The 19,482-nt window shown below is 36.2% G+C and overlaps 1 protein-coding gene across 7 annotated transcripts in view; it reads right to left on the reverse strand.

Annotated features, from left to right (window-relative positions):
- The window catches only part of Prosap (SH3 and multiple ankyrin repeat domains prosap), a 363,699-nt gene that overhangs the window by 15,137 nt on the left and 329,080 nt on the right, over positions 1 to 19,482 (reverse strand). For 5 of the 7 annotated variants that reach the window (XM_083133802.1, XM_083133803.1, XM_083133807.1 and 2 more), the window contains 4 exons: positions 16,577 to 16,816; positions 14,376 to 14,594; positions 11,310 to 11,490; positions 1,499 to 1,697 (listed from right to left, as the gene is read on the reverse strand). In XM_083133802.1, coding sequence (XP_082989928.1) covers positions 1,499 to 1,697; positions 11,310 to 11,490; positions 14,376 to 14,594; positions 16,577 to 16,816 — 839 coding nt within the window. The remainder of the gene's footprint in view (positions 1 to 1,498; positions 1,698 to 11,309; positions 11,491 to 14,375; positions 14,595 to 16,576; positions 16,817 to 19,482) is intronic. The other 2 variants (XM_083133805.1, XM_083133804.1) reach the window with 1 other exon arrangement.

Consider the following 19,482-nt stretch of genomic DNA (forward strand, 5'->3'; position numbering starts at 1 on the left):
TATTAACAGAGATTCGATCGGTAAAAAGTATGATGTTAAAAGTGTTTAAAACTAATCAAGTTGGAGTTTTGACTTTTCCAACTACCAAGAAATTGTTCAATATATCCTTTTTCCATCCATGTGCTTTTCTATGCCACTGGATTTTTGATATTCCCAGGAAAAGCGTAATGTATTTCTCTAGCACACAACCCAGCATCATGTTTTCGGCACGACATTCTGCACTGTTGGTAGAGCGCAAGGACAAAGCTGGGACTGGGTGGTCGAATATAATCCAGGTGGATTGCACCATATGAAAACAAAATGTTGTTGCGAAACCGCATGACTGAGCTGAAGCCACCCACATGCGCTGCTTGTACTCACATGGAACTCCGTGCTTCCAAACCGAACAACAACAACAAAAAAAAAAAGGCTGGGGAAGTAAAAAGGGTTGAGGCCCTACCTCATGCCCTTAATGGCACATCACTAGCTTGAATAAATTAATAAGAAGTATTAAATACTACTAATTGGAATTCAATCACCAATACTGGCTGATACTTTTCCACATACACACAGTAGTCTGATATCTCTTAATGACATGTGATATCATAATCAACACTAGATTCAACAAAAGCTGATCGTAGTGTTTTATTCTCTCCCAGTTATGTGAGAACTGCTTTCGGACTCTTGTGAAATTCTTATGGAATTATCAAATCCTATCTCATGATCTTGGTCATTGCCAGAAATTTTTGTAGGTGGGTCAAGCAATTGATAAAACTATAATAGTAGAAATAATAATTATTATCATCATCATGCTTATGATTATTATTACAAAATAATAACTATTATAAACCAATTTTATTCTAAACTGTTGTTATTACTATTATTGTCATTATTATATCCTGGGGGAGACTTTCTACTTGATCCAGCAGATGAGTGAATTTATATTTTATTAATATCTTTCATTTCATACAGTTTGCATACTGAAATGCATTGTTATTATATTTTATCTTTTATACACCTCATTCAAGAAAAAGCTTTAAAAAGTTGGTGGAAAATTTTAGCCATCTCATGCGTGTCCTCTCGCACAAAACTAATTTTTGAAATTTTGAAAATGCATTATTTGGTTAAAATAGTAGAATATGTATTTTACACTCAATTTTTCAATTTAACGCATTTCTATTTAATTATTCTTTCAAACAGTAACTAACTTACCTTTATTTCTGTTATTAATAATGAAAATTAAATATATGTTAAATAATTAAAATCATTTTTTTTTGTAAATTGAGTGAACAATACCAGTTTCTAAGGGGGAGGAGGTAGACGGACCTACTCGACCTCCCCCCTCTTCCTCCCGATGCCCATGGTCATGATGAAAATGTATACAAAGTGTTATTACAATTGCATCAAAATTATTTTTTATGCCTACTTACTTTCCATCCACCCTGTATATTCAACATATGCTGATGGCGTAATTCTCACAATAACGTCAGAACAGCATGAACATGAACAGGCTACTTACAGCAAGAAGATAGTCTCCTTTCTTGAGCCCCGCCATATCAGCCACACCCCCCACGTCAACGTCATCCAGGTACTGAAGGGCAGGGCAGCGATCCGATGGTTGCAGCTCCATGAGAGGGGATGTGGCCTTCGCTCCCCGCAGCACAAAGCCGAAGCCTTTCTTTCCCTTGTGAAGCACGACCGTGCGTGGCTCTGCATAGCTGTAAGAAGGATGCGAAAGGAGTCAATCATTTTTTGCATGCGACCAACAGTGGTCTATTTGGACAATTTGTACATCATGAGTAGGGCTCGGAAGTTGAGGAAAAATCCTTTTTTTTCCTAGTGTCCGAAGACGAGGCGCAACAAGATATATATGTTCATTTTGGGTCATTGTAGGCCAGAAAAAGGTGGGTTTTATTTGCCCTTTTTTGCCTTTTTTGGCTTATTGGTCCCTTTTTTAGCCTTTTTTTAGGTCTTAAAAGCTTTTTTTTTTCAACTTCACCTTCTTCTGTAACCCTAGTGTGGTTAGGTCAAATATGATTTTGCAAATTATGTTAATCTAAAAAATATATAATGTCTGAAAGAAGATGCATTTAATTCATATAGTTTTTTTGCACTGTGTGTTCCATACCACCAGAATTTTGTCTTTTCTTTATTCATTAAATATGTAATTAAAAATGAAGTTATTAATTAATTTGGATCACATTTATACGTTCTTTTTTTCTGTTTTTAGGTTTTTTATTATATTTTTATGTCCTTTTTTGGCAATTTATAGGTCTTCAACTTCCGAGCCCTAGTCATGAGTAATGTCTTGTTTGCCATGTCAAGTAAATAATGCAGTGATTGCGATATTGCTCATGCACACGCTGAGTTTATGTACGCACACATGGGACAGCATAAACGACAATATTTTTATCATCGGTAAGTCAGTATTGCTGGGGGTTTGTTTTTGTACTTGTCCCAGGTTCAAATCCCAGCCTGGGCATGTTTGTTCTTTGTGAGTGTCCCTTCATAAATTCCATCATACGTGGTCTGTTAGGAAAGTAATGAGACTGATTTTCTGTAAACGATGAATTTTATTATTTTTACAAATCAAGGTTATCCCCTTCCAAATAGTTCCCTTGGGCAGCTACACAACGATGTAGGCGTTGTTTCCAGTGTTCGTAGCAGTGCTGGAATACCTTTTAGCTCGTCGGTTACACTCTTCTGGATATTATCCAAAGTATCAAAATGGCATCCTTTCAAGTGGTTTTCGAGCAAGGGGACCGAGATGATTTATGATTCATCACCTGTGATCACGCAACTGAAGAATTCTGGCTCCCCGTCAAGGCGGTCCAGAAGATCAAGACACACATCCGTCCGATGGGTTTTCTGCTCACGCGTGAGGTTCTTTGGAACAATCTTGGGGCACACTTTTCTCATGTCCAAATCTTGTGTTAAAATTCCATGGATGGTACGGGACGAAAATACTGATGAAATCTAAAAGTTTCAAACAGTGCGGTGTAGCAGTTTCGGAGCATTACTCTGATCGTGTGCGTCAGATTAGAAACGAGCTAAAACCTCATCTCGAAGAAGCCAGGAAGTGCGTTGACGGTGCGTTCCTTCGTTACGATCATCTCGTCGTTAACGGTGTGCGTTATTCCTTGCAACAGTGCGAAGAATATGCAAGATCGCGTTCCGTTGAAAGAAATATGGCAATGCAGGAAATTCCTGGAAATGCATCTGTGAATGAGAATATAAGTGTCGAACGTGAATCACGAGTGTCTGCTGCTATCCCCACCCCAACACCACGTCACCCCCGGCTATCGAACTGCGAGGATTCCAGGATGCAGCTGAGGAACCGAAACAAGTGAGTCCTGTGGAGTGGGAGATCGGGTCAAAGGGGAGGTAAGAATCCGTCGAGCAGTGACCTAGCATTAGAAACTATCACCATATTTCATAGCAACGTTCAAGGTTTGATATCAAAAGCGTCAGAGATAGATATATTTTTCGAGGAACAAAAAGAAAACAACAATGAAATTACTATTTTTTGTTGCACTGAACACTGGTTAGCGAAAGATGAAACAAAGTTTAATTATATTGATAATTTATGTATTGCATCTAGTTACAGTAGGCAAAATATAATAAGAGGCGGGTCTTTAATTTTCACTCAGAATGAACTTAAAAGTAACGTAGTTGAAATAAAACAAGCTGTTGAGTTCTCTGTAGAACAAGACTTCGAATGCACAGCAATTGAAATAGCTATTTACAACTTATGCATAATATCAATATATAGAACGCCTAGTGGAAACATGGATGTCTTCTTAAATAAGTTAACATTATTACTAAATCTCGTAACAAAAAGCTCCAAAAAGAATATTGTTGTTTGTGGAGATTTTAACATTGATGTAGCTAAAGACACTGCAGAAAAAAATAGTTTTCTGGATGTAATGAACTCTTTTGGTCTGTTTCATACAATTACAACTCCAACTAGAATCACCAAAAAAACAAAAAGTACAATAGACAATATTTTTACCAATATAAACGTTAATAAATATTCAGTAGAAACTTGCATAGGTTTTTCTGACCATGATTCTCAGCTTATTAAGTTAAACGTAATAGAAGACAAGCGAAATCATAAACCACGCGCAAAATTCAGATTTGTCAGACCCACAAACAATGATGAGAACATTTCAAAATTCAGAAAAGCGCTTAAATCAGAAACATGGGATTTTATAAACAATATGGCTGTACACGTAAACGAGAAATTCGAAAAATTTCTTGATACTGTAAGATACCATTTTAATAAATGTTTTCCCATAAAAAAAGCACGAGTTCACAACAAAAACAATTGCCTATGGATAACCAAGGAAATTAAAAATCTTAGCAAATTAAAGCGATCATTGCATAAACAGAGTAAATATGCAAACAGCCCTACCCTTAAAGATCATTACAAACAGTTCAACAAAAATTACAAGAAAACATTAAAACATTGCAAACAATTATATGTTGATAAAAAGTTGAATAATTCAGAAAACAAAACTGCAGAACTATGGAAAATAGTTAATCATATTACAGGTAAAAAAACGAACACGAATCAAGATATCATATTAGAAACAGGTAATGTAATAGAGACAGATCCGCAAAAAATAGCTAATACTTTTAATAATTATTTTGTTAATGTAGCACTTAACCTGCAACGTAACATCAGCGTAACGGACACATACAAAGAAAAGTTAAATAACGTCAAAAGATCTTTCACGCATTCTTTTTATATGACCCCTACTACAGACGAAGAAATTTCCAACATAATTCGAAATATGAAAAACAAAAAGTCAACAGGGCTAGATTCAATGCCGATTAACGTGATCAAAGAGGTTTGCACGTACATTAAGGAGCCCTTGGCTAAATTAATTAACGAGTGTATGGAAAATGGCAGCTTCCCAGATTGTCTAAAAATATCAAAAGTAATACCCTTGTATAAGAAAGGAAATAAAATAAAAATTGAAAACTACAGACCAATTTCCTTATTGTCAATTTTTTCAAAAATTTTCGAAAAATTAATCTATAATAGGATAATAAAGTATGCAGAAGATAAAAAGATACTCACAAAGCAACAAAATGGGTTTGTGAAATCGAAAACAACAAAAAATGCCATTTTTGATGTAATTGATAATATTCTTTCCGCCATAAACAAAACGTATTCTGTTGTTGCAATTTTTTGTGATTTATCAAAAGCGTTTGACTGTGTGAATCATCACTTACTACTAGAGAAATTAAAATACTACGGAATCCGCGGTGTATCAAACAAATTAATAGAATCCTATTTATCGAATAGAAAACAGAGCGTTGCAATAAATAGCATATCCAATAATGGGACGCAAACAACATATTACTCCGAATTGAAAGATGTGGTTATTGGAATCCCCCAAGGATCGATACTAGGACCCCTGTTGTTTTTATTGTTCATAAATGACCTTCCAGCAAATGTTGATACCGCCCAAATTACTCTTTTCGCTGATGATACTACGGCTTTGGTAGATTCTGTTAACGATGTAACATTAATTCAAAAAACGGAAGAAGCTCTTACTGAACTACAAAGCTGGTTTTCAGCAAACAAACTTTCTATGAACAACGAGAAAACTAATATAATAAAATTTGGTGTATCTAGAGCCAAAAAGTCTTCTATTAAGCAATATAATTTCACAGTAGGGCATGCCGTTATAACAGCTACTAACAATACAAAATTTCTTGGAATATTTCTAGACGAGTGTCTAAACTGGAAAGTTCACATAGATCATTTATGCAAGAGGCTAAACACCGTATGTTACCAATTAAGAACCTTAAAAAATAGTTTCAATACAGTATGTTTGCTAAATATCTATTTCTCAAACTTCGAAAGTATTTTGAGGTACGGTATCCAATTTTGGGGAAACTCGGCTCAATCGCAGAGGATTTTTAAAATTCAAAAAAGAGCATTGCGTATTTTGGCAAATGCACATAAAACTGATACATGTAAACCGCTTTTCAAAAAATTACGTATATTAACACTTCCAAGTCTGTACATACTTGAAACACTTACTTTCATACACGAAACAAAATCGAACTATCCAAGGAACATAGACACTCACGATTACAATACCAGACAAAAAGATAACTTCCACATTCCCAAAGTGCGGCTAACTGCATTCCAAACAGGACCTTTTTACTCAGGCATCCAGTTATACAATATATTACCAAAAAGTTACAAAAATTTTGAGAGAACCACAATCTTTAAAAGTAAAGTGAAAAAATTGTTATTGGAATACACATTATATTCAGTTCAAGAATTTCAAGAATTAACTAACTTTATAAAATAAATTTAGATTGTATACACTATATAACATGTACTTTTACAGCACTAGTTCACTTCAACAAATAATTTGTCATTGTGTGTTTTACTATTATATTATGTTATATTATTATTAAAAAATTGCCAAATTGATGTATAGATATATATATGTGCGATGTCAACATGTCTTTTGTAATGTACATGCACCAATGCCCCCAGGGGTATTATCGGTGTGAAAATTGCTCAATAAACTCAATAAACACGTTCAAATTTAACTCACCACTGATCATTCTCACCGTTAATCGACGATCTGACCTCACAAGAGACCTCACTCTTTCCACATTGTCATCCGTTTTTGAGGTTGAAGGTCTTCCCGCACGAGGTTGTTCTTCCACTTGTTCTCGGCCTTCTAAAAAGGACTTGTGCCATCTCAACCCTTGTGCCCTAGATAGTGCATGTTCTCCATAAGCCCTTTGTAACTTTTCATAAGTCACAGTAGCGGATTCGCCAAGCTTAACACATAATTTGATGGCACAACGTTGATCAAACTTTTGCCAGTCTATTTTCGTACGCACCTCACAAACACAACTTCACGTCAGACGCTCTCAACAATCGTGTAGCAACTGTAGCAAGTTGAAACTTGTACTGAGTCAACGGCAAGCGTTCACCTACCTGCCGTGTGAAGGTGGGGGCAGCAGCGTTGCCGGTTCGTGCACAGTGTTGCCAGTCTCATTACTTTCCTAACAGACCATGTATCATCCTTGCGATTAGCCAAAGTCAACATGCATGCATTTATCTGTGCATACACGATGTATGCAGTTTCAGTTTTCATGCCTGTGTCCACTTAAGGTCAAATTACACTGTTGGTTTCTTTGATAGTACTATTTGTCATGTTATCCAATTTTTGGTGTGTAATTCTATACCAATATTTAAAATGCATGCAAATGAATACTTTAAACATTACAATCGAGTTGATAATTTCATGCCTATTTTCTATTTTTCTTAATATCCAATTGAATATAAGTTCTCATAAATTTTTGAAAAGGTTTTTTGAGCAGAAATTAGTGCCAATTATGTGCTTCATAATTAGAGGCATGCATATGTAGGCATTAGGGGCATGCATGCATTGTCAAATAAGACAATGTAATGTTCATTTCTCATGTTTTTGAAACGTGTGAGGTGCATTTACCATGTCTTGTCACGAAAATGATTCGAAGTGAACTGCAAGATGCGAAATTTAAACTTGATTCACCAATGCACACATTCTGAAGTTTGAATTATCCTTCGAGTTATGCGAATCAAGGGAAATTGATTAATTCTGCTGTAAATATTTGAGAGGCAAAAAGGGCTTCTTTACACAGGGATAACATTAATACTGTGATAACTGCATAAATGTGCTGTTAGAAGCAAGGGGACCTGCAGGAGGGGGGGGGGCAGTCATAGAAACTTTTATCATCATTGTCATTACTAGTCATAGTAGTAGTAGTAATGCTATTATTATTGTTTTTGTTGTTACTATTACTTTTATTACTACTACTACCTCTTATATTGTTTTTTAAATTACACACATTTGTAATTTCCATATTCTGTATTACCCATCTATACACAATTTGCATAGCTGTATATTTAACATATGAATTCATGTCGGAGCAAAGCAGTTTTCTATAGTTAGATAATCAGTGTAAAATAGACTGTAAGCTTAAATGTAACCCTATTTCAAATAACAACAACAATGCCAACAATTGGGTTCCGAAACTGGGGGGGGGGGGCAAGAACAGTTTACTTTCCATTGGTAGATAAGGTTTAGCATAATGCGGGGAGAAAAGTGGCTAAGAGTGGGGGGCAACTGCCCCACCCCCCACTACTAATCGCCGCAAATGAATATTATTAATAATAATAGTTGCTGTAACTTGCAGCCTGTCACAGAAAACAATATTTTTGTTATAAAATATCACTACAATTTCACCTCTCGAATTACACTATTTCCAGAAATCTTGGGAGGGGGCAAGTGTCCCCTCTGCCCCACACCCCTGTGGGCACCCTTGATTAGAAGTTAAAAGTTTATTTTGTGTAATATGTACAGTTTTAAATAAAAATTTAGTGTTATACAATGGAACCCTGATTTTACATTTTAAGTTGTTGTTTTTTGTGTTTTTTTCAACCTTAGTCTCTGGAAAAACATAAAAATCGAGGTTCCAGTATTCACCATTTAACACCATAATGCTTTTTTATGTTTTTGTACCAAAATCTTGATGTTTTGTTCACCATAAATATGCGACTCTATTCATAATCTGCAAAGGCATGTAACTTCTATTATGTTAAATATAACTGTGAGAATATGTTAACAAAATATCTTTCAAATCACACCATGTCAAGTGCCGCTACAGCGTTAGCATTTGTGCACAATTAACACTGGGATTACACTTAGCCAGGTTAATATGCAAATAAATTAAACCATGAGCAGAGGAAAAATAAAACTGTATACTTACTTCCTGATGGTTTTGCTATGAGGCATGTAAATAAGAGAACACATAAGGAGAGGTTGTTTCCGTCATACATGTCACACTGCATGCACTTTCATATTTTCTTTTTCACGAGGGACAGTCAAAAAGTTTGTTGCACTTGCATGAAAGAAATAGCATATGGAATATTGAGGGCAGTTTTCATGAACGCACACTACTTAAACTACATTTCTACATAATCCCAAAGTCTGTTCAAACATTTGTCATAGCATGACATGAGTTTCTCTATACCTTCTTCAAAGAATTTCCATCCAACTTTTGATAAAATATTCTTGCTTTGCAGGTATCGCCGCTTTGCAAGTTCTTCTTCCATAGGCCGAAAAACATGAAAATCACAGGACACGAGGACTGAACTATAAATCAGTTCATTAAAACATTCAACATTGCCCTTGTCATCACAATTGACTGCCTTCGTTGCAGGTAATCGTCCTCAATATCTGTATGACCATTTTCGAACAGCACACACCATATTGCAATCATCTGGTTTAAAATCTCAGTAGGGTTAAATCTTTTTGCCCACTGAAAACGTCTGATCCCTAACAGCCACGGTGCAACCCTTACTCCACCTTTTCAAGGGCACTGTGAGTAGTGTTACCAACCACATTCATCAAAATATCTCTTTCCGACAAAATGTTATGGTTAAGTGCAACTTACTTTTTGACTTTCCCTCGTACATTCCCGATTGAGGCTCAGGGAAAGTGAAATGAAATTACACTGCATGCTCAGACACTAACATTAGGATCATGCAAAATCATAACACTAAAGCAGCATTTTTGTGTAATATAAGTAATATTTTTGGGAACTATGTATGTGCAAACACATTTTTTTTGTTTTATACTTGCTCATTACCCACGTAGCTATGACTATATATATATATACTATAATATATTACACACACAGGTTGTCACTTAACAGCAGTAGCGTACGCAGGATTTCATCAAGGGGGGGGGGGGATTTATACAAATTATACAAATTATTTATACAAATCACAAAATAATCAGTGCTGGAACTCCCAGTCAAATAATTCTGCTGGTGGTGCAGAATTTTTGCTAATTTTTTTTTACAGTATAGTGAATTTACATTGTTATATAGGAGTACCTGTACCAGGATTTGATACAATTGAATATTTGGAAATCTAAAATTGTATTGAGTTGTGGTTAAGATTCGTTCAATTTGTTTCTTAGCAATTACATTCTTGCATGCATGAAGCTTTGAAAAATATTAAATAAAGTAATGTGGCCTTTCCTCATCCAGGATGAAGTCTGAAGCGTTAATTGTTACATGCATTAATAATTAAAGCAAGTCTAAATCTCTTGTTAAAGTACAGTATCAGTTTTCATCTTAACCGGCCTTGTGGTAGAGGTTTTTCACTGAATAAAAAAACATTAATTTTCTTAATTTTGCAACTATACCTAAGTAGGGGGAGAATTAAATAAATGTTAAGAAAAAGGAAAGAAAGGACAAGAAAAAGTCATGAAAAAGGCAAGAATTTCTGGACACCCTGTCATTAAAAGATGTTGGTTGTTTATGGATAAAGACTAATAATTTTCAGGATCACTTTAATGTTAATAAGTCTTGAACTAATGTTTTGATTGATACTGCGTAAATGTTGTTGTTTGCCTGTTGTTTCTAGCCTGACTGTGTGGGTGTACTAGAGGCCTGCTAGTTTCAGAAACCACCTTCTGATAACCGAATGTGGAGCTGTGAGCAAGCATTGCATGCAGAATCACGCTTCTTGTATACATATTTACGCTTATATGATTAAAATCTCAGAAGTTATGTTCAGCAGCAGAGATAAATGATGATACACGTTGATTATATGTTCAGAATGTTGAGAGATACAGTCCGAGAGGAGGACAGAAAATATAAAGTACAAATTAAGGCAAGAATTTCTATGGAGAACTCGCCAACTTGCGTAAGAAATAGAAAACTATCAGGAAATGTGAGAGGAGAAATGCATTTACAAAACACACAGGCATCTCAAAGATTCAAATTTTACTCAATTTTATGATAAATTGAATACCATATCAGCCTTGGAGAAATTGCATAGACCAATAGAACAGTTGATAAATGATTTGATTATCCAAATATCACATGAAATTTACATTTCATATTGTGAGGTATTTCATCTCTTGATGACATGAGCAAATAGCACTGAAATATTTAATTAAATAACATGAATATTATGGTTTCTTCCTCTAACTTGTATTGTTAAAATAAAATACCGCACGTGCACACACCTCTAAAGTGCTAATTCAAAATGTAAACTAGCTTAGAGAGCGACCACAAACAAAACAACCTTCGTACATGTTCCCCTACTTCCGTTCAACTCAGGCCATAAGGAAGCCTGCTCCACTCCACCCCTCCATTTCTTGCACAGGACACGCGGTTCTGTGCAGGTCCTTTTCCCTGTGGTCCCTCTGTAGCACTCTGAACAATATATACGATGCAAAGAAATTGAGACTAGGGAACGAACTGTGCCTACAACAGACTGTACTTACGGTTTTTTCAAGCGAGGAGCTGTTGCGAAATGTTTGAACGTGGCTTCCCTTCTGCCTTGAACTCTTGGTGGTTGCAGCGAGCCCTGTCGTAATCGAACTTCCTGGACACAGTGCGGTGGAAACAAACCAGTCTGTCCTCGCAGTTTTCCCTCCAGAAGTCCACTGTCTGTTGCACCAGTAACTGAAAGAGATTTCTTTATGCATTAACGCATTGCAAACGCTTTTGCAATTCCTTGTACCTCGTCCAGCAGATTCTTGTTAGGAATTACATACAATTGAAGGAAATTTCTAATCACTTGTTCTCCAGGATTGGTATGTTGAAAAAGTAAAAACATCTATATTTCCCTTTCAAACAACTACAACGTAGACCTAATTTTATACATTCAATTGAGTGCTGAAATATGGGGGGAGGGGACTTGATAACGATCAATCCTTAAATGCTGGGACTGCTTCTGTGGTATTAGCCTCAATTCCCAGTAAACCTGGATCTATGCATGTTGGCAGGGTGCGAAATCCTGGGGGGAATTTTCCCCCACCAACAATCTTGGCCTCATAAATCACCCCACCAAAAATTTCGGGGAGGGGGGGGGGAGTTTTTGTTACAACAAACAAAAGATACACAATTACTTTTAATTTCAAATATACTGTACTAAGAATAATATCGAATACAAACACAGATTAGTGTAGTTGTTACTCTTCAATGCTTTATCTCTCTCAAGAGGTCATTAACAAATCTACATCAATACGCACAATAAAAGTAAAACAAGAATGCAAAACAATAATATCTATGAAATCTAATTGATTTATAGTAACATAAAGCAAAAACTTTATAAAAACTTACACATAATAAAACCACTTAAACTATTTCATAATTTATTAACATCTTTAACCAGTTACTAAAGCACGTAGTTTGCTACTTTATAATAGCTGATACATTTAAAGTAACAAATTTATTTATTTTTGGGTAATTAATAATAATAATAATATATTTTTAATTTAGTAATTTATTTTTACTTTCAATAACATTATAAATATGTATATCATATAATTTATATGTATGTTTGTGGGGAGGGGGGTTTGTAGTTTAAGATATTTTTCCCCCCCACCAGTCTTATATGATTTCGCACCCTGCATGTAGGCCTGGGGTTACCGAGATTGTGAAGTCTCCATATATACACTTTCACTTATCACTTTTGGGGAAAGTTATGACAGATAGTTATTTTTGTATCAAATTTCAAATATCTCACTTTCTCCTCTTTTTTGACCTTATCAAAGCATCCCCCTCCCTTTTTGTGTCCCTCTTCGAAGCATGATTTAAAACTGGACGTCCAGAGTTGTACTCCCACAGAACCCCCCTTCTATACCAAGGTCTTTTTCATACTGAAATTTGTAGTTGGATTTTAATATCTCAGAAACTAAGCATGTTAGACTTACAAATTCGTATCAATCCATAGGATTATTCTTTCTTGTATTTTAACTTTCTCTAGAAGCTTCTATTCATCAAGGTTCTTTCACTTGTTTACTCTAGTTGTCCACTCCTCTCAGGTATTTGAATTATGCACAGCTGAGTGTTAAGCAGACTTCCACTTCCTGATGTATTGAGGCTACAAGGTTTACAACAAGTAAACAAGGAGTAAGCTGTTTACAATAATAGGAAGGTAAAAACTCACCTATCAGCGTACAAGAAGTCTCCTCTGACTGGGATTTAGAGGAGCGGACAGACTGGCAGAGGACTCACTTTTCGATTTGGTTGAAAACAGGGAACAGGTCTTGAAGAGTAGGGAAGGAGAGTTGTTACCCTGACTGAGCGAAACTAACTAAGAAGCCTGGAGAAACTAACTGAAAGCCTGGATAGTTTCATACTACTCTTCGATATTAACTTCATCATCATTCTTCTAAGTCTAGACAGGTATTTATCCTAATCCTTACCATGTATGATTCGGGTTCAAGGTTCTAAAATCCAACGAGTGACTATTTGTCATTTCTAGTTGTTTAAGGTATTTTATTTCAGTTACATCTTTTGCTGCCAAGCATTTAACTTATTGTTATGACAAGTGCTCTCATCATTTATCAGGATGAATGATGATTAGCTACATCACCCATTGGGAGTGGCAGGTTCGATCCCATCATTCATTAGAATGATACGAATTATACGTACCTTCTTTTGTTTGCCCTGCTTAGAAAAAGGTGTGAATCCGGAACATTCTCTGAGCTACAGTTATATTATAATACTTCTCACCAGTATAAATTCTAGCATGCAATGTTAATTGGACATTATCCATTGACTAGTGCTTTAAACTATACTCATTCTTCAGGTGAAATTCCTTTTGGCGATGGTGGGAATCAAGCCTACAACAGACCTGTCAGTTTACTACAAATCCGGTGTTTTAACGAATTATTCCACAGTGCCCCCCAGAATTTGTTACTAATTCTTGCTCCATTTGCGCTACTATTTGTAATTTTTTTGGGAGAGATGACCACGGACTTGAATTCTACACCAATTCCAAAACCCAATAAGTCATCCCAATGTAGAATTTAAGCACATTTTAACAATTTAACTTCTCAAAAATTAGAAATAATAGCATAAATGGAGCAAAAATTACTACAGAATTCTGGGGAGCACCACGGTGTAATTGGTTAAAGCTCACAGGACTGTTGTAGGCTCGATTCCCGCCAGGGGCAAAATAAATTTCATCTGAAGATGGGAGAAGAGGAGTTCTGTTGAAACGAAGTGTTAGAATAAGATTAGTTTAAAGCACTAGACAATGGATAATGTCCAATTAACATTGCGTGTTAATGCAGAACCATTGTCACTAACATTCAGAGAACTAATAAAAATTATTTGGTCCTGTGCAGACATTCTATATATTTAACACAGATACAAGAATGGATTGAAGATAGGTTGACCTTGCTATAATTTACGTGAATATCTTTGCATATATTTGCATAATAATTGGTTCAACATGTATAATAATTAAGGATCTGAGAGTAATTTGAACAAATGACAGTCATCGGCACCTCATGTTCTTCAAACATTACACATGAAATATATATTATCCTACGTACCTTCAATGATATCTCCCTGTGATATCCTTAAGTGGCCTGAAATGTTTCTGTTGTAATTCTCCAGGCAAACAACCGTCATCCCAGGCAAAATCACAGCATTATCACTTTGATTGGTGTCATAGCTGCCGGCACTGCCACTGTTCGACGTACACACGCCCGAGCTATCGCTGATGATGTCGCTTGTATCCAAACTTTTGTCTGGAAGACACAAAGACCAGACTACTTCACTTGCTTTTTCTGATCTTCCTCCCATTCACGGGGAGTTGTCCCACCAAGAAGACAAGCTACAGCACACAATTTCAAATGTGCCCAGAGTCTAGCTTACAACTCAGAGCGAGTGCAGAAACAAAAAGACAAAATCTTTTTCGCCTTTTTAAAATTAACATTCCAAAAAGAAATATAAAGGAAAAAAATAAGTTTAGCTTCTAGTGCATTTAGAATTACTGTATTTCACCACATAATTGCTCTTCGTGACAGTTTAGCGAACATTTCTCCAGTCTCAAGAAAAGGTTAACACATTACTTGTTATTAGGGGTGTGCAGGATCCCGAAAAGTTGGTACCGGAATCAGGAAAAAAATTTCCTGTCCTGATCCCGATTTGATTAAATGATATCCAATCTTTCAGAATCCCGAACAGTTAAGAATTTCCAAATGGTCATGTTTATAAGTGGTTAATTCTCGATGTTTACTGCATTGTAAGTGTCTGTAACTTCTTTGAAAAGTGTTATCCATCCCTAACATCAGGTTAAAAAAAAATTTTAAAAAATCCTGTCCTGCAGAATTTGGTGTCCTGATCAAAAAATCTGTCACACACACCCCTAGTTGTTTTTTATTTGTTCATTATAGTTGAAAAAGAACACTTGAGAAAATTTACTCCAGTGGTGCAAAGTATAGATTTACACAATTTAATATTCTGTGTCTGAAGATTATGCACCACTATCAATGGTTTCGTTACTTGACACACTAACGTAACGATTATGGGACGACAGGTTATAAACCAGTTTTTCAACTGAAAAAACTGTGCGCCGATCATATGGTGAAATACGGTACAGTGCAAAAATAATCTAATAAAATAAAACCAATAGTGTGTAGCAAAAATTGTGTGTGGAATGAACTTTTTCTTATTTTTTGCATTTTTAAAAGGAGAACACGTGCTAGGAATCAGGTAGCAGAATGCTTTCATGCATACTGAAGCATCGAACAGAAAGATGCCAGATAGCAGCTTGCAGAGAGTATGCAATGAGGAAAGCATCACATCCAATATTACATGCTGTAAAACTGGCGACAATCAAATTCAGAATGCAAAAATAAAGAATGATGTCAACAATATCTCTTTATCATACCAGGTCCAATGTGTTGTTTGATGCACTGGTGATGGTGGTGGGTGTACTGCATAAATTCACCAATAAACTATTTATCCAATTGGAACAAAATAAGTATAATTTATCAGCATAAATAATAACAAAGTAAAGTTTTCTAATGCAAAAATTCTTCTCTAATAGGGTTTCCTACACAGACGGAATGGTGGCTTCAGTTGTTTTTACGACAGAAGAAAACTGAAAATATGTCTTCGGAGGAGCAAGTGTGTCTGTTGTTGGCTGTCAATATAAAGCTAAAGCTTGATGCTGTGTGCATCTGCCATGTACCAGGTTGTCACAACTAATGTTTCCTACTCAGGGTCCTCTGGAGCCAATTCGAAGCATTGGATTGTGCAGAAACTTGTTATATAGGCTATGGAGACCTTGTTGAAGAGAATGCTGACAGGAAAAAAAATGTTCAAATTTTCACCGCCAGGTGGAAATGTGGCTCTGCAATCTAAATCAGAGTGAACATCATCCTGGGAAATGCTTTGTGAGACAATTGATCACTGTCTTATGCTTCCAAAGGGTGATTCACATTGATGGTGAAAATGGGCATCAGCTCAGAATAAATTTTTGCATGTCGCACTTCTAGTTGTTGTTTGTTGTTACATTAGCGCCATATTTCCACCTGGTGGCAAAAATTCGAACTATATTTCATCAGAATTCACTTCCCCATCATCTCCAGTCTCTATACGAAGTTTCACCATAATCTGATGGTTCGAATGGGGTCAGGAGGGCTCCGAGTAGGGGAACATTAATTAAGACCACCTGGTAGTTAAGAAATGAAAAATCTGCTCAGCTAATGCAAGTTTAAGGAGAGGACGCATAGTTAATCTTTACCTGTCACAATGCTGGCCGTCGCTGCATCTTCACTGTCCTCCACACTCGGTTGCGTACTGCTGCTAGTCTCACTCAGACTGGATGCGGAGCTGAAAGGGGGCAGCGAACGGTTCGAGGGAGAAGGGGACGGGGGTTTCGTCCCCAGGGGCAGCTCCAATCGGGGGTCCGAATGGGTACGGGACAGTGGGCCACCCGATGTCCTTCGTTTGGGGTTGTATTTAGGAGGCTCTCTGAATGGGACTGGAAGAAGAAGGAGAGAAGAATGGGTTAGGTTCCCCCAAGCCTCATTTATTATGCTACTTCTTGATAGATCTAATATATTACTGCATTAAAATACTCCCAACTTACCAAATCCCTTGAGATGGATCAAGACATTTGAGAATATGTTGTTATTGTTCTCAATATAGGCATGTTGCTTATTGGCAAAAATCTTGAGAATAGACTTTTGCCAACCCAGGAATATTCACTTTGGAAGGAATGTGTTAGATCAAGGGGCAGAAGTGCAAATAATCTGATTAACATGAAGAACCAAAGTTCAAGTCCTGGCAAGAGCAAAAACAAAATATATGCAGGATTTTTGTCATCTTTCATTCCTTGAGCTAACATCTGTAATGACAAGAGAAAATTGCATATCTAACTATTATCCTTGTAACTTTTTAATGATCTTATTAGATTATGAGACTCATATATGAAGTAGGCAATGCATTTCTCTCTCTGTTATATGTTTACTCCTATTGCACAATAGATAATTCCAGAATGGATTTTGAAGAAAAGATTGGATTCCTATTACCATTTCACTTGAGCAGGTTAAATAACAAAGAAGCTTCCCACCAAAAGTGCATCCGAATCACAAAGACGAAATTATGGAAAACTAGTTGATATGTAGATCTATTGCAACATAAACAGCACATAAATTAAGATAATTTGTTCAGAAAATAGTTGCAACATATTTCTTCGATTAATGAAATGAATTGATTAAGACTGTATCCAGAAACTTTCTTTCCAGGAAGATAACAGGTGCGGCAGTGAAATGGGCGATTTGGCAACCCTGGAAATAGCAAGTTACGTAAGGAATCAGATAACGGGATATCGGTGTTCAGTCGAGATGGCGTCGTGGACCGGTGAACAACGTGCTTTTGCCATAAAGGCGTTTCACAAAAACGACAGCTACGTGGCCGCGCAGTGTTTTTGTGAAATGCCTTTACGGCAAAAGTGCGTTGTTCACCGGTCCACGACGGCATCTCGACTGAACACCGATATCAGTGTCAATGGCAAAGGTTTGTTGTTCAGATGGCACCACTCCCGTTATCTGATTCCTTACATAACTTGCTATTTCCAGGGTTGCCAAATCGCCCGTTTCACTGCCGCACCTGTTATTATCCAGATAAAATATTGGAGTATACAGAAAAATCAATTTCATGAAAATGGTAGTGTAAATGACCGACAGAGGAACAAAATCAGGCCTCTGTTACCTTCCTGCAAATGACAGGTTTTTCCTGCCACAAATTTACTGTTGCTGCTATCTTTCAAAACCTCTGATGGAAAATGAGACGACAAGACTGCAGTGTTTCTATGAAGAAGGAAAACCATATTCAGTTAGGGTTTAGAAGGTCATTTGCAAATTTACATCAAAAGTTCAAATTTCCTCGTGATTTATTGCAAATGTCCACATTAAAGTAATGAGTGTTTCACTCTCTCAGCCCCTGATTTTTCTTTGTAACTTTCAAACTAAGGGATGCAATTCAGTGAAATTTGACATGGAAGAACGGTTACGGAAGGATACAAGCGTGGCGATGCTACTCTCTGCTGCAACTTGTATGATGCCGTGTGACGCCTGCGCGAATTGAAGGCTGATTATCTGATGATCTTGAACCCAAGTAAAATTATTACATTCAGTATTGCTGAATTCGTTAAATATGCAAATGTCCTTTATGTCTAAATGGGGACAAAATATGTATGTCAATATTCATATAACTTTTTAAAGATCTTATTAGATTATGAGACTCACACACATATGAAGTACAAAATACATTTTTGTCGTTGCTTTATTCTTACTCCCATTGAATAATAGTGACATTTTGCAAACTTTTAAAAGGAATAAAATATCTTTATTGAAATTCAGAAGAAAGCATGGCCAAATTAACTTATGGGAAATGTAACAAAATATATACGTTTGATGTTTCAACATGGCATTTCTTGACCATTCCTGAATTTACATACATGGAATAAGAATTAAATAATTCCAATTCCCCTCTTTAAAAATAACATTTGTTCATTGAGCTCTCTACAGTGCTAATAAGTAAAAATACTGAAGAGAGCTTCCCATGGGAAGCTAATAAAATTCAAAACATCAGTTCTAGTCATGAATTTCTGTACATGGTACATGGCTACTTCATATAGATCCACTTTAGATATATATACAGACAACTTTCTCTTTTTCACGCTGCAGATAAACCAAGGAAATTACTTGCTACATAATCATTAGGTGCACTCCCATAGCAGCAAGCAAAACAAAATAAGGTACACATGCAAATGCAAAACTATGATACAGCAATTCTACAGATATAAATGTCGTCACAGTGAACAATGATTTCCTGATGATGTTGCGTATAATATTCCATAACATGTTGATAAGAACATTTGGTCTATAATAAATTGATGATTTTTATGTTCTGTAGACATGGTATCACAAGACTTGGCAATGTCTGAGCCCCATTTTGACTTGTAAAGACCTGTCTTGTTTTTTGTCTAATCTCGGTTTATAAACTTCCATATCAGTCTCAAAGGACAAGTTTTGGCCTCATCTCAAGTCTTGAAACACAAAGTATGAACAGCATATAGTATGTTGCCACACGAACTTTTACATAGAGATCATCAAGGCAAACAATTTCTCCTAACTCTTATTT

The sequence above is a fragment of the Lepisma saccharinum genome, chromosome 13 (assembly GCF_977018435.1).
Source record: "Lepisma saccharinum chromosome 13, izLepSacc3.1, whole genome shotgun sequence".
Lineage (NCBI taxonomy): Eukaryota > Metazoa > Arthropoda > Insecta > Zygentoma > Lepismatidae > Lepisma > Lepisma saccharinum.